The sequence below is a fragment of the Mauremys reevesii genome, linkage group 3, assembly GCF_016161935.1.
Source record: "Mauremys reevesii isolate NIE-2019 linkage group 3, ASM1616193v1, whole genome shotgun sequence".
In the NCBI taxonomy this organism is placed as follows: Eukaryota; Metazoa; Chordata; order Testudines; family Geoemydidae; genus Mauremys; species Mauremys reevesii.
The window spans coordinates 101,910,355-101,926,712 of record NC_052625.1 but is presented as its reverse complement, the minus strand read 5'-3'; the positions used below and the strand labels follow the sequence as shown (position 1 = coordinate 101,926,712).

The following is a 16,358-nucleotide window of genomic DNA, read 5'->3' as shown; positions in this document are numbered from 1 at the left end:
CCCGTAGGTGACGGGAGGACATGCAGAGTAGGTAGGGATACCACATCTGTCTTGGTCAAACTGGGGCAATAAGGATGACTTGGGTCTTGTCGTCCGCAATATTCCGAAGAACGCTGGGTAACAGAGAGATTGGTGGAAGGCGTACAGGAGGGAGCTGTTCCATGGTATGAGGATTGCATCTCCTAGGGATGCAGTCCCGAGTCTAACTCTGGAGCAAAAGGGAACATTTTCGATTCTGGGTTGTGGCAAAGAGATCTATTGATGGGGTGCCCCAGAGGGAGAAGAGCTGTTGGAGTACTGCGGGGTACAGTTCCCATCCATGTTGTGTCAAGAAGTGCCTGCTGAGTGAGTTGGCAGTAGTGTTGTGGCAGTCTGGTAGGTAGGAAGGGATGATCTGTATTCGATGTCGTATGCACCAGTTCCATAGTTTAATGGCTCCCCTGCAAAGGGAATGTGATCAGGCTCCCCCTTGTCTGTTTATGTAGTACATGCATGCTGTGTTGTCTCTTAATGCCCGAAGAGATTTGTTCTTTATGAGAGGAAGAAAGTGAAGGCATGCTCGCCTCACTGCTCTGAGCTCTAAGAGATTTATGTGTAGGCGCATCTCTGATGCGGACTACCGGGCTTGTGCCCTGTGTTCCCCTAGATGCGCTCACCAATCAATCAGGGAAGCGTCCGTGGTGAGCATGAGCGTTGGGGAACATTGCCGGAGGAAACCCCTGTGCAGAGGTTTTCTGGAGTTGTTTATCAGTGTTGGGAAGCTATAACATTGGGAGGAGGAGTTAGCAGCATTCGTAAGGTGTGTCTGTTGGGTTTGGAATTGGAATTGAGCCAGCCCTGGAGACATCTCATGTGTAGCCTGGTGTGGTGAACCATGAAGGTGGTGGCTGTCCTGTGACCAAGAAGCTGTAGGCAGAGTTTTGCCTGTGCCCTGGGATGAATAAAGAGCGTACGTTTGAGCTGCGTGATAGCAAGGAATCTGTGATATGGGAGCAAGGCCCTGCTCTGGATTGAGTCGAGATGAGCTCCGATGAACTCGATCTGTTGTTTAGGTGTCAGGGTGGATTTTTGGATGTTTATTTGGAGGCCTAGGCTGTGAAAGAGGGAGATGGCAAAACGGGTAGCTTGAAGTGTCTCGCCTTGATGAGGCAATGGTCCAGATAGGGGAACAGCGTGACCCCATGTTTGCGGAGATGAGCCACGTCTACGGCTAGAGTCTTGGAAAAACTCTCGGTGCTGTGGCGGGTCCGAAAGGAAGAACCTGTATTGAAAATGGTCGCGACCGATTGTGAATCGGAGAAAGCGTCTGTGAACTGGATGGATTGATATATGAAAGTAAGCATCCTGTAGGTCGAGAGCTGTGAACCAGTCCCCTTGATCCAGTGTAGGTATTATTGTGCCCAGTGTGACCATCTTGAATCTTTGTATCCTCACGAATTTGTTCAGTCGGTGTAGATCTAGTACAGGTCTCCATCCTCCAGTCTTTTTCTGAGTTAGCAAGTAACGGGAGTAGAAACCTGTCCCTTGATTTTGCGATGGCACAGGTTCCTCTGCACCTAGTTGTAGAAGATGCGCCACTTCTGTGCGAAGTAAGTGGTCATGAGAAAGGTCCCTGAGGAGGGACGGGGAAGGGTAGGAGGGTAGGAGAAAGTTTGTCCTTATCAAAAGGGAGATCCTCCACTTTGGTCTGCAGTTCTTTGGGGATGCCAGATGCAGAGAGCCATGAGGATCTGCGCATAACCACAGCAGTTGCAGTTGTACAGACTGCTGTGTCTGCCATGTCTAGAGATGCCTGTAGGGCCGTTCTAGAAATCAGTTGGTTCTCAGTCAGGATTGATTTGAAGTCTGCTCTCCTATCCTCTGGAATGTAGGAGGCAAATTCAAAAGTTTATTGTAAATATCAAAGTCGTAACTGAAGAGGGGTGCAGAATAGTTTGCAATTCTGAATTGTAGTGTGGAGGACGCATAAACCTTGCAGCCCAAGACGTCAAGGCATCTAAGGTCCTTGTCTTGCGGGGTGGGTTGATATTATGACTGTTTCGTCCTCTGTGCAACTGCATCCATGACCAGGGAGTTGGGTGGTGGATGAGGAATAGGAAGTCAGCGTCTTTAGCAGGGACATAGTATTTACGTTCGGCCTTTTTGCAAGTTGGTACTAAAGACGGTGGGGTTTGCCAGAAGTGTCAGCCGGCTCCAGGAGTGCTTCGTTTATAGGGAGCGCGATTTTTGAGGGTGCAGACTGTTGAAGGATTCTGAGGAGTCTGTGTTGCATCTCCTGAACCTCTTGAAAGGGGATATCTTGATTGAGTGCCACCCTCCTGAGTGCCCAGGAGAGGCGCGCTGCCGGCGCCGCGGCCATTTGCGGCGCCGAGGAGGCGCGCTGCGGCGCTGTGGCCGTTTGCGGCGCCCAGGAGGGGCGCGCTGCCGGCGCCGCGGCCGTTTCCGGTGCCCAGGAGGCGGGCGCTGCCAGCACCGTGGCCATTTGCGGTGCCGAGGGGACCGGAGCCACAAGGACCTTCCTGACACAGGAGGTTGTCGCAATCCGATTCATAGTTATGGCTCTGGATGGCCAATTGTCGGTCCACGGCCATCTTGTCCTGCTAAAAGGACAAGGCAGCCCATCTTCTGACCAAAGATCATGTTGTATAGGAGGCAGAGAGCCTCATCCCTCAATCCAACTGGCTGGTAAAAAAAAAAAGCTGGGGTAGTAGGAACCACCAAAAACAGAGTCAGATCCTGTGTTTTTTTTTTTTTTCTTTTTTTTTTTTTGCTGTGGCATCTAAGGTCAGCTAGTTCTGTGTTCTGTGTATGAAGGCCTGATTCTGCTTTTTTTTTTTTTTTTTTTTGGGTCGGTCTGGAGGTGGTGGTTAATTCTGCCTCGACTCTTTTTTTCCTTTTTGGACCCAGTCATCTCAGGTCAGGTTTTGTGTTTTTGTCAACCGTGTGTGTGTGTGTGCAATCCTTCCCCCGTGGGTGGGGGTGGCAGCAGCCTGAAGGGAGGAGGGAGGAGGAGCCAATCAGCCAATCACACAGTGAGAGACCTCTAAAAAAAAAGTAGGTTTCCCCAAAATGTGTGTCCCGTGGTGTGCTGAAGGACCTGATCACTGCTCGCCAGGGCTCGCCGGCCAGGGTCTCCTCCTCCGTGCGTGCACTCCTTTGGGTGTCTTTGTCGTTGTTCGATTCTGGTGTCTGCTGTGCCCTGTCAGCTCCTGCTGGTGTCTGTTCTGCTTCTGCTGGTGGAGTGCTTGCTTTTGATATCTGACAGTTAGCTTATCTATCTTCTTATTTTATTTTCCTCTCTTGGTACCAAATATCTACTCAAATATCTAGGATTGATATCAGGATTACTTGTGTGAGCAATTGCTTACTGCTGCTGCTTAGCTGTGTTATTGTTTAATTGTTTGTTAATTTAATTGTTGTTAATTGTTGTCTGTTAACTGTTTTTGATCACTGCTCTGTTGCTCTGAATCTGTCGGCTGCCTCTGAGCTGCTGCCTGAGGGTTGGGCTGGTGTCCTGTCTCCGTGAGAAATCTGTCTCTGTGTGCTGCTGCCACACCTGCAGCCGCTGCTCTTGGTGAAAGCAAGGGTGGGTGTGCTGAGGCCAGTGGGGGGGCTGGCTTCTCTCTGTCTTTCTCTGTGTGTCTGTCCCGTGTGTGTCTTGGGTCTGTGGTGGTGGTGTGTATGTGTGGGTGTGTGTGTGGTGTGTGTTGGTGGTGTGTGTGTATTATTGTATGTATGTTTGTTGTGTGTTGTGTTTTGTTGTTGTCCCACCAACCCATTCCCCCCCAGCCAAGTTGTAACCCCCCCCCCCTTAATGCGGCAGCCTTGGCTTTTCCACACTGTCCCTTTTCCTACTGCTTTTCTCCCTCTCAATACCCAATTTCCTCAATAGAGGTCAGGTCCCTGCCTCTGCGCTCTGTCCGAGCTGCGGCTGAGGCATTAGAAAAGCTGAGGCACCTGCCTTTGGTGCTGTCAGCACAGAGGGTAGGGATCTGGTGGGAGACCCCCTACCCTTGTTAAAGTCTCTCCTGTGAGACTGTTCTGCTTCTTGCCTCTGCTCCAGGGAGGGTGAAGCAAGGCTGCCCACCGGTTCCGATCTGGGAGTGTGTCAGAGCGGGTTTAACCTTTCCCGTCTCCGAAAGCGGCTGTAAGGATTTTTCCATCATCAGTATTTTGAGCCGCAGGTCCCTGTCGAGACGAGCTCTTAACAAGGCTCGCGCAATGGAGACACTTCACAGGGACATGGGTGTCCCCGAGGCACCTCACACAGTATGAGTGCCCATCTGTCCATGGCATGGAGTCCTGGCAGGAGATGCATCTTTTGAATCCTGAAGCTCCTGGCATTATGAATTAGAGATGGCCAAGGAGAGTGTCTCAACGGGAGACAAGCCTGAAGGATTTTTTTTTTATTAAACTAAGTAACTAACTATGTAACTACACTAAAGGAAGGGAAACAACTGGGATGTAACTAATAATTATTTCTATGTTATTAGTTTCCTATAGATACCAGGGAAGAGAAGGCAGCACTGCCCCGGGATCCGTCTTCGGCCGAGGATGGTTGAGAAGGAATTGAGGAGGGTGTGGGGCGCACGCACTCAGGAAGATTCCAACTAGACGGGTGATACCATCTGGGTGCATGCGCCCCAACCAGGCACTGCTACCGAAAATCTCTGATCAACGGCGCCGGGATGCACCGTCACCTAGAGTGGAGCACCCACAGGGACAGCACTCGAAGAAGCAGCATGGGTACAAGGGTAATCCAGTAGATACAGGCTATCTGGGCTTTCAGAAAGCATTTGACACAGTTCCTCACCAAAGTCTCTTAAGCAAAGTAAGCAGTCAAAGGATAAGAGGGAAGGTCCGCTCATGGATCAGCAACTTGTTAAAAGATAGGAAACAAAGGGTATGAATAAATGGTCATTTTTCACTTTGGAAATAGGTGAATAGCGAGGTCACCCAAGGTTCTGTACGGGGACCTGTGCTGCTCAACATATTCATAAATGGTCTGGAAAAGGGGATGAACAGAAAGGTGGTAAAATTTGCAGACGATACAAAATTACTCAAGATAGTTAGGTCCAAAGCTACACGTAAAGAATTACGAAGGGCTCTCACTAAACTGGATGACTGGACAAGATGACAGATGAAATTCAGTTTTGATAAACAAAGTAATGAACACTGGAAAAAATAATCCCAATTTTACATACAAAATGGACTCTAAATTAGCTGTTACCACTCAAGAAAGAGATATTAGAGTCACTGTGGATAGTTCTCTGAAAATATCCACTCAATGTGCAGTGGCAGTTAAAAAAAAAAAAGCTAACAGAATGTTAGGAACCATTAGGAAAAGGATAGATAATAAAATAGAAAATATCATAAAGACACTATATAAATCCATGGTATGCCCACACCTTCAATGCCATGTGTAGTTCTGGTCGCCCCATCTCAAAAAAGATATACTAAAATTGGAAAAGGTACAGAGAAGGGCAACAAAAATGATTAGGGTATGGAAAAGCTTCCATATGAGTAGAGATTAAAAAGACTGGGACTATTCAATTTAGAAAACAGATAACTAAGGAAGGGGTGCTGGAACAATTTGTATAGTGTTGGTGCGGAGACTCATTGAATCAAACTGTAAACCCAATATATAATGGAAACCACTGCAAGCCATGAGGTGCAGCAGCACCCCCAACAACCCTAGTTACAACACCTATGGACTAAAGGGGGCAAGAACAAATTCTATAAAACCATAAATGCCATGGAGAAAATGAACAGGAAAGTGTTATTTATCCCTTCACATAACAAGAACTAGAGGTTACCTGATGAAAGTAACAGGTAGCAGGTTTAAAACAAACAAAGGGAAGTACTTCTTCATACAATGCACAGTCAACCTGTGGAACTCATTGCCAATGGATGTTGTGAAGGCCAGAAACAAAACTGGGTTAAAAAAAGAATTAGTTAAGTTCACGGAGGATAGGTCCTTCAATGACTATTAGTCAAGATGATCAGGGATGCAACCCCATGCTCTGGATAGCCCAAAACTTCCATCTGTCAGAAGCTAGATTGGATGATGGAATAGATCACTCGAAATTTCCCTGCTCTCTTTATTCCCTGGCATGGGCCACCATCAGAAGACAGGACACTGGGCTAGATCAACCATTGGTCTGACCCAGTATGGCCTTTCTTATGTCCTTACCAAACACTGATTTGAATCTAGTACAACAGAAACCACTTAAGACTAAAGCAAGTTCTGTATATTTGTAAATACATAGTCTCAGCACACAGTAGTGTCTCTTTGGGAGATCATGAAAACATTAAACAGTCTTCATTCTATATTACAGCTTCAATTTTCATATTAAAGCTTCATAATTCCAAATATACTTGATTATGCTTAGGTGAACATTTTCACTTATTTGAATAATATGGTTCAATACTATAATATATATTTAGTTCAAGATCTGCATGAAAAGCAATTAGTGTACATGCTCAGCAAATGCTTTTTAAAAATTGTATCCACACAATTCTATCAACAATTATAGTAAAAATGTTTTTTATAATGAAAAAAACATTGACGGACTCCTCCTCTCCATTAGGGCAGTAGAGGGTGCTACTATATCAGGGGTCGGCAACCTTTCAGAAGTGGTGTGCCGAGTCTTCATTTATTCACTCTGATTTAAGGTTTCGCGTGCCAGTAATACCTTCTAAAAACATTAAAATGTCTCTTTCTACAAGTCTATAATATATAACTAAACTATTGTTGTATGTAAAGTAAATACATTTTTTTAAAATGTTTAAGAAGTTTCATTTAACATTAAATTAAAATGCAGAGTCCCCCAGACTAGTGGCCAGGACCAGGGCAGTGTGAGTGCCACTGAAAATCAGCTCGCATGCCGCCTTTGGCACATGTGCCATAGGGCGCCTACCCCTGTACTATATTGTAACATCAAACAAGGGACTGTATACCTTACCTTCTCCAAATTAGTAAGATATAGGAGCTGGCCTAGTTTCTTCTGAAGCTGTGATTTGGCAACTGCCTTGTCATTCAAAAGTTTCACTCGATTTTGTTCTACCTGCAAAAACAGCATTCATTAAGTGTGTACACACATCACAGGGTGGTGTCTGATAAGTTTCAGAGTAAATCTTAAAAGGATCATTAAAATACTTGTAGAGTACATAATTTTTGGGGGGGAAATTAAACTATTCATTTAAACTTTTGAGACACAAGACAGTTAATTTCTTCATTCTAAAATTTCTCCAGGCTAGCAACTGAATGTTCATTCTTTCTCTTTCTGGTATGGGTGAGACAGGCGATAAATACAACTTAATTTAGTTGCAATTTGCTTCACTTTCACTGCAAGCAACAGAAATTTCACACAACAAACTATTAACCTTTATCACCAAACCCCTGTAAAGTGAAACATTTGTACTATTTATTTTATTTAGAACATAAATGATCCTCTGGTCTATTGCTGGCAGTACAAATGACTTGTGAACCTGAACAAGAATTTTTAAAATTTAATTTAAATGTAATCTCTTTGCCCTTCTTTTAGTCTGTTCAATGACAAGAGATATCACGCTCACTTTGGTTTCTAGTCAATTTCGCTTTCTACTTGTTATGTATTAGCACAAGCTTGCACTACTGGAGTAGTAAGGCTGAAGACCAATTAAGAAGCGGTTTTCTTTCAATTTTGAGAACACATTTCTAATAAATATTAGATTTTGTAAAACTTTTGTTTTTTAAATAAAACCTAAATTTTGGATTTCAATTGCCTGGTAAAATCCCTTTAAAACAGGGCTGAGAAAGTCACTGAAGGAAGAGCAGAGCATCAGAAACATATCACCCACAGCAGCCAGAAAGCTGAGAGGAAGAGCAGAGCAGTGGAGACACACATGCACGTATCACAGCAGCAAGGAGACTGAGGGACATGTAAAAGTAGCAGAGTACCCTCACCCACATAGTAACAATGAAGCTTTAGGAGACGAGGGAAGGACAGAGAAAGATGCATTAGGGCTAATATATTTTTATACTTTCATAGGGCATCCTTAAAATGCCAGTCCCTTTTTTGACTTTCTCTCTTGAAAAACACAACTGCCCCCTTTTTTTTTTGACTCAAATATTTTACCTCATGTGGTTCTATGATGTGAAGAACAGGGGGGCTAGGCTTTGGCTCATCAGGATGACGCACTCGGAGCCGTTCTGTAGCCATAGCAAGTTCATCGATAGCAGACACATGATCCCTCAGTACCATCCAATATTCATGAAGTAACTACAGGAAAAAACAAAATGAATTAATAACAGAACTATGGGTTGAGTCTCCTGTAGACTGCTGCTTCTTGTTATAAGCGGTACACTCTCAACCTGAATCTTTTGAGAGAAGATTTTCACAATAATCTGGCCACAACTTTTTCTGAACAGAAAACTGCACAGGATCATAGGAATAAACTGCTCTCTTCCACCAACTCTTTATGTGTGGTAATGAACGAACTCAATTGACTTTTCACCACTTTCTCCCCCACAAAATTTCTCCAATGAAATATAACTACAAAAATCTACATAACCAAAAATGTACAGGTCAGCTGCCTCTGCTTGATTAAGCATACTCTCTGAATAAAACGAAGGGAAATGAGAAAACTAGTAGCAATATTTGCAAAGCATAAAGTAGTAAAAGCACAGTTTCTTAGATGAAGCATGAAGTATTTTGTTCACTTGAGTGACAATACCATTTTTTGTAAATGTTGATATGCAAAAATTTGACCATTCTAGATAACAGAGAAACAGAAAAGGGTAAGAGAAAAAAACAAAGTCACTGGGTTGTACTCACCTGAGGAACAGCAAGTATTTCAAATGTTATTTACCTAATTTTAAATATTTATAGAAAACCAGCATATTGCAAATTGTCACACTTCCTGGTGTTCTCTCAAATCCCTAATTGATTATATTGTGACAAATTTAGGTTTTTTTTTAATGCCTAAACCTTTTTGTTCTATGCATCTTTCCTCAACTTTTAATGATTTTATTCAAGAGTCCCTCTATGACATTGTTGAGATCCAAGGAACTACCCCCCAATTTTTTCTGTTAAGAGTCCTACCTTCATATATGACATTTGACCTTGAGAGAACACTGGTTTGCTACTGTAAGGATGTTCCTGAATGCTGGCCTGCTGGCACTGTTTTGTTTTTTGTTTCTAAATAATAAAAAAAAAGCACTGAAGCATTACTTTTGGAGCCCACACCTTAACACCTACAAATGCAGAATTACTCTGCATGTAAACTAGCATAAAGTTAGACAAATAGGTCACACTTTGAGGTTATTTCAACGAACAAGGAAAACAGGGGTGGCACCAGCCTCTTCCCAGTAGGGGGCCGAGGTGGGCCTTAGCCCCACCTCGCCATAAGGCCCTGCCCCTCTCCTTGTCCCTGCCTCTTCTCCTTCTCTCCCCTCAAGGTCCTGCCCCTGGCCAGGCGGGAAGCTGGCACCGGCCAGGGGTAAGAGCTGCCCAGGAAACATGGGCCGCTGTGGGAACCCTGGATCTTCCACCTGCCCAGGGCAGCACTTCCCAGAGGGTGGGGACACAAGCTGGGGGCTGCTTTCAGGCACCCTGTTTCCCCATCCAGGCTTACTTCAGTGCTGTTGCTGAAGGTGGGCCCCCAGCCAGCAGTTGCCCCTCTCTCTGCTCTGCCTTCAAAGTTGGGTGGCCAGAGAGCAGCAGCTGCCACAGGGTGGCTACTGGGGGGAGGCCCTCAGGAAAATGTTGGGGTGGCTATAGCCCCTACAAGCCCTCCCCAGCCCCACCCTGAAGGAAAATAAAACCAAAACAGCTTTTAAAAATAGGTAAAGCACCAGGAATGACAGCTTATAAGCCCATTCTCATTGACAATTCAGATGCTTCCTTGGATGATGTCACTAATACACTATTTCCAGTCACAGAGAATGCCACCAGCAAAGTCTTCTCTCATGAGTCCCCCGACTGTCATCAAGTATATGTACGGAACGTTCATCTCTGCATACAGTTTTAGCAGAGTAGTTGCACAAAAGCTCTGCAATTACCATTCACTAATAGAAAAGCATGCAGCTACTTTGGTTTTCTTCTTTCTTAGTGAGTGTTTAAGCAAGTTAAGTGTTTTGTCCACACCGGCCAAGCCTTCACAATTTTAAATAAAGCTGTCAAGCCAACCTGTGTGATTAGAAAAGAAACACGTACATTTCCCATTCCTCTTGTCTGCAAAGAACTGGCACTGACAAAACATTTACATTTATACCGCAAAAACAATGAATCCTAGAGCAAACTGACATTATCTGTCCTTTTCCTTAAATGCAGCAGTTATATTTCAGAGTAGGGTCAAAGAAGGTCTGTTGAGATCATTAACTGAAAAGTTAGTTCTAGATATATAAGGGCTATAATATATGTAGCAGTGCTCTCCCAACTCAAAGTGGATTTGAGTAGCACAGTCAATTGAATCAATGTTGCCAGGGCAGGCCAGATGGAGTCAGAAATGTACTATCTGCATTGTCATTGGCAATATTAGCCCTTCTGCCTCCCAAAGCAATAGAACATGAAGATACTATTTGTTCTCACAGCAGAAGAAATGCACTAATGCCACAAATGAGTGGCTCATGTCAGGAATATAGTGCTCTCTGTGCCAACTGCACTAAATTCTGCACATATAATAGTGAAGCATGATAAAGAACTATCAACAACATTTTCAAATCAATTAATAAAAGTGGCCTGATTTTCAGAGAACATGTGGGATTTACAGAGTGCTCAGTATTTCTGAAAATCAGGAGCTTAAATATTGTTTTAGATGCCTGAGAGCTTGTGTGTAGTTTCTGCAGTGTCACAGAGTAAGATGGCTCTCTGAAGCAGTTGTGAGTTCAGTCTCACCTGTGATGGGAACATATGACTAGGAACCAGTCCTGCTGGGGACTATAAGGGCAGCCTGGCTTTAGTCAGTGAGAATTTGGGGAGCATGCTGGGAAGAAGTGAGTGAAAACTCTCCAGAACTATAAGACAGAAGGCCTGGGAGAGAGACCATCAGGAAGCAGGAGTCTGCTGAAAGACAAGCTCCAGCTAAAGGGGCTGCAAAGGAGTCGTCATCTTAGAGTATATGCAAAGTGCCACAGGTGGCATGTGACTAGGATTCATCACCAAATTTGGTCCGCTGGTTGGATCCTTAAGCTTCCCTGGCCTGGATCAGGTACTGACAGAAAGTGCAACATGAAGGCTGATCCATGCACCCCCTGCAAAGCAAACCTCGTGGGAGGATTATAAGGAAGGTGTGATGTTCTGCTCAGGACACCCAGAACTTTAAGCCACTGGGTTAACCCCTCTGTCTCAGCAAGTGAGAGCTTTGCTGCTGTTAAGCTGTGTAGCAGCTCCTTGACACTCCACCCTGTCAGTCTTACCAGCAAATTCCTCGAGACTTTGCCAGTCTAAAACTGGCCTTGCAGGTAGCAATACGTGAATCCCAGTTTCTGAGTTCCCCCGAGATGTGTCTCTGCAGTGTCCAGTCAATCTCCCTGTGACACTCAAAACAGCATGCATACTAGCTGAACACTTACATTTTAACACAGAGCACTGAGATGGGTTTGCAATAAAACAAGAATAAGCTTATTAATGAAGAACAGAGATTTAAGTGATACTAAGCCAGAGAAAGAGAGAGAGGTATGGTTAATAAAACATGTTTTCTAGTGACTAAAACTTAATTTTAGAAAATTACAATTGTTGCCTAAGCAGTTTTCTTATTTACACCCAGTTACCAGCATCTCTATCCCTCCAACCTAGGGGATCAAACTTTCACAGGCTGTACCCTATGTTGCCTAAGTGACGGATAACTAAAACGTCTTTTTGCTCCCCTTATATTACCCAAAGTCCATTGTCTCTGCCTTAAGAGCCAAGGAGGCTTCCTGGAGGGGCAGATTCTGACCCCTCGGTGAGCTCACTAAACTCCTTCCTCCATTGCTTGTTACTTTGTCTACCTTATATGTAAATATACCTTCACTGTCCTCAGTCTGTAATCAAGCCAGTCAGACAGGGGAATCCACATCCACAGGCTCGATGTGCACACTGGGTCCCAAGCACATTTTAGGAACATATTTCCAGCACACACATATAAAAGTATTTGTATACAACCCGTACACAAACCATGCAATGATTTTCAGGACCTGCATGTCACCAGTTTAGATATGATACCTTACGTGACACCTTTTAGATACATATTATGACAACACTGTGTTGGGGGTAATGAGTGGGTCAGGTGTGACGTGTTACAGTATAGTTACCCTTTGCCAGTGGGCATGAAGGAGCTCCCAGAGTCACAGAAGGTGAAGCTGTGGTAAACAATTTTTTTAGTCTAGAGGGAGGGCTAAATGCATGCTGAAGCCTGTTATAAACCAAAAGAACTAAATGAGTCCAGAGGTGAGGGCTGTATGGTTTTGTTATTTTAGAATAATAAATTATCCCCAAAAGGGGAACAGTACTGTGAAAACACCAGGTGTGGTGGTTTGATTGATATGAGACAGAAGGTCAATTGAGGCAATGAATGGGCCAGACATCTGATTTGATGACCCCTACTAAATACAGAACTACATCAGGAAAACCAGATTAACTGGTTTAGTCTGCAATGGATGCAATTATACTGGTACAGAAGTGTGTATATCAGTATAGCTTGCTTTGGTAAATGTTAAATCTGTGCAAAATCTACATGTAGACAAGTCCTAACTTTAGGCATCTAAATTGAAAATTTTGGCTTATGTTCATGTTACATATAATACACTACTGCAATGTTTCTTGAAAATCTTATGCGTTGTACCTTGTACTCCTTCTTCCATGCTTCAAAGAGTTCCAGAAATGTATTCCCTTCTTCAATTAGTCTAACATCCATTCGGTGAGCTTTGGCAAAAGACAGTATGGCTTTTAGGGAGCGCTCTGTCTCACTTGTTGCCCATAGTCCTCGACTTGTGGTGGGCAAACGGTCATCAACCAGCCCGTCTTCATCTTCTATCATCTCTTCGAAGATAGCCATCTGGCCTTTCACACTTAAAATAGACCAAAACATAACACTTGTCACTAGATATGTGAGTATCTTATACTCACACACACAGCTATATTTACATTTATATATACACATTTGCTATATTTAAGATATATACATACCTTACATATATTAATATAGCAATGTATATATATGAAACTACCACGCTGTTTGCTATTTATTTGTTATGAACTGTAAAACATGGCCACATTGACAATCAGGATATATTAACAAGGCAAAATAAAAATAATCATCCAGGACCAAAATGTAAGCAGCTTGTGGTACTATTCACATTCTGGTTAACATCAAGTCTTACACTCCTGGTTTAGAACATATTCATAATTTAAAATAGGGAAAACACAGTTTTCATTTGTGTATCTGCTTTTAAATTATGGTTATCCCACAGTGCCTTGAAAGCAGCGTGTTAGATACTGGTAGTATGAATACTGTGCAGGCCACCTTGTCAGCTATGCACTCAATACTAGCTCTTGCAAAGCATTGGACATCATACTTTTAGAGTGGTTATTAAGGACACTGGAAGTGTCAAGTGTAAAAAAAAATTTTTTTAAATAGCACTTCTGTATATTTAACTTCTCCCTGGACTGAGAGCAAAGAGATGCAGAGGAGGAACCCTGGCTCAAAATCTACTACCCCAACACAGAATCTTTGACAATGCAACAGCTTCCCAACTCCCTTCCCTACCATAATGATTATCATCTAATTTATCAGACTGTACTCTTACTTAGAAAAATTAAAAGTAACAAACAGCCATGTTCTCTGAGGACTCCTGACTTGCATGCATACAAAAGAGCATTTGCCCATACAGACTGTGTAGCTGAACATACTATTACAAAATCTGCATATTAAGAAGCTGAGAACGTTTTGAAAATTTAGCTCTGTGGTCTTTCAAATCATAAACCCCGAATGAGAAAACAGCACTACTTATTTGTTCATTTTATAAAGGAGTGTTGTTGTTTTTTTAAATGAAACATGCATCTAAAAGTGACACTGCCTATAAACATTGATACTGATTCTCTTTGCAAGAATATGTTAAAATAGTTTGCTCCCAAAACAAGGGTTTTAGACTAAGGATGTTTATATTTAAAACTTTAATTTCCAAAACAAAATTTTCCTTGAACCACAAAAATAAGAGTGAAAACTAAGTACTCACGTATGAGAGAACAGCTTTGACTCATATTCTGTGAACAGCTCATCAGCCTTACAGAAGACACAACTAGGATACAAGAGATTGCAAAGAAAATAGGCTCATTAAATTTTCAGCTACTCAGTGGAAAAAAATAGGAGCTCCATTTTAATTTAAAAAAAAAAACCAAAAAACAAAAAACATAGGGCCTGATCCCACAAACTGGATCCATGCAGACATGAGGGTCTGTTTACATGGATCTCATGTAAGATGGGAGCTTTAATAATTCAATTTCCTTTTTCTTCCTCTTATTCCAAAAGAAGATGGATTTCTCAAAAACACCTCCTACAAAAACAATGTTTTTGACATACTTGTTCAAAGGAAGTCTAACGGGTCGCAGATGGCAGATAGTAGCAGCTTCAATAACCTTCTTAGAGGGAGGACCTTCTAGATTTTTCACAGCTTCTTTTACAAGCTTCTGGAACTTCTTCACCTCCTCCATTTGGGTTGTGAGCAGATACTGAAGGCCTCTACAGTCACGGAACCTGACCAACAACAAAAACACATAATAGCACACCAAGTCAAAACCTAATTCAAGATTTTCACAAAGAGAAAGAAATAAATTGCAGTATGCAGTGAAACTACTTAAGGCCCAGTCCTGAAGTGTAATGCTCACCATCCTGAATAGTTCCCACTGAAGTCAGTGACATAAAATGGCTCAGATTTTAGAAATGGGGAAATAGCACATACCATCTTGGTCACTGTCTCAAATCTGGTCAAGGTTAGTAGTGCCTGAAATATTTACTACCTGATTTGTGTTTGGCGGCCAGCGAGTAATGAGTTTGGTGGTCTCAGTCCAGTTCACAGTGGACACACATACATAAAACCAACAGACACAAAGCATGTGTTACTCTAGTTCTCAGAGATAAAATACTGAACAAGCATGAAGATGAACCACCTATTAAAACGTAGGTATTTCTCGTGATCAGGTTCACAGTCTGCTGCCAGTGCAATATGAGGGAAGTGAACTGTTGCTGCCCATGCTGTAATTGTTCTTTGGGTACACCGCTTTGGATGCCAGAACACTGCTCAACTTGGCATCCTTAAAAGCACTTACAGTAGAACCTCAGAGTTACAAACATCTCAGGAATGGAGGTTGTTCATGACTCTGAAATGTTATGGTTGCGCTTTCAAAAGTTTACAACTGAACATTGACTTAATACAGCTTTGAAACTTTACTATGAAGAAGAAAAATGCTGCTTTTAACCATCTTAATTTAAATGAAACAAGCACAGAAAGTTTCCTTACCTTGTCAAATATTTTTTATTTAAACTTTCCCCATCTTATTTTAGTAGTTTATATTTAAACACAATACTGTGCTGCACAGTATTTGCCCCCCCCTTTTTTTAAGTGGGGGTTTGTCCTGCTGCCTGAGTGCGTATTTTGGGTTCCAAATGAAGTGCGTGGTTGACCAGTCAGTTTGAAACTCTGGTGTTCATAACTCTGAGGTTCTACAGTATATATATTTTTTCTAAATAGATCTCTCTCTTAGTGAAAATCTGATCCAAAACATTCCAAAAGTACAATGAGCCAAGTTAGAGAAGGATAAGTTCACCTGTGTAAAGCTGAGCAAAGTTAGAAAATGGTAGCTGTTTAAAGGATCTAGTTAAGCAATACTTAGGGCTAATTTGGAATTCTGCAACTAAATAAAACCCACATATGGGAGAGCTAACCAATTACCAACAGGGTATTTTGTAAACACATGGGTAGCATTTAAGTTTGAGTTAATAATATAATCTGAGCTGCCAAGTGTTCCAAATGTAAGAGAGAAATCCCACTTTGTATCTTGGGTCAGCCAACTCCACTACTCAGCTATTAGATAGCACTTGCTGCCAGGGGCGGTTCTAGAAATTCCGCTGCCCCAAGCAGGGCGGCGCCCGGTCCCGCGGCCGGGGCAGAAGTGCCTGAGGACGGTCCCGTGGCTCCGGTGGAGCATCCGCAGGCATGCCTGCGGGAGCTCCGTCCGAGCCGCGGGACCAGCGCACCCGCCGCAGTCATGCCTGCGGGAGCTCAAGCGGAGCCGCGGGAAGAGGGGACCCTCCGCAGTCATGCCTGCGGCAGGTCCGCTCATCCCGGGGCTCCGGTGGACTCCCGCAGGCATGACTGCGGAAGGTCCGCTGGAGCC

At 43.2% G+C, this 16,358-nt stretch overlaps 1 protein-coding gene across 3 annotated transcripts in view; it reads right to left on the bottom strand.

Annotated features, from left to right (window-relative positions):
* The window catches only part of SHPRH (SNF2 histone linker PHD RING helicase), a 125,977-nt gene that overhangs the window by 30,365 nt on the left and 79,254 nt on the right, over positions 1-16,358 (bottom strand). For all 3 annotated transcript variants that reach the window (XM_039532356.1, XM_039532358.1, XM_039532357.1), the window contains exons 19-23: positions 14,545-14,718; positions 14,201-14,263; positions 12,808-13,033; positions 8,121-8,264; positions 6,966-7,067 (exon numbers count right to left, since the gene is read on the bottom strand). In XM_039532356.1, coding sequence (XP_039388290.1) covers positions 6,966-7,067; positions 8,121-8,264; positions 12,808-13,033; positions 14,201-14,263; positions 14,545-14,718 — 709 coding nt within the window. The remainder of the gene's footprint in view (positions 1-6,965; positions 7,068-8,120; positions 8,265-12,807; positions 13,034-14,200; positions 14,264-14,544; positions 14,719-16,358) is intronic.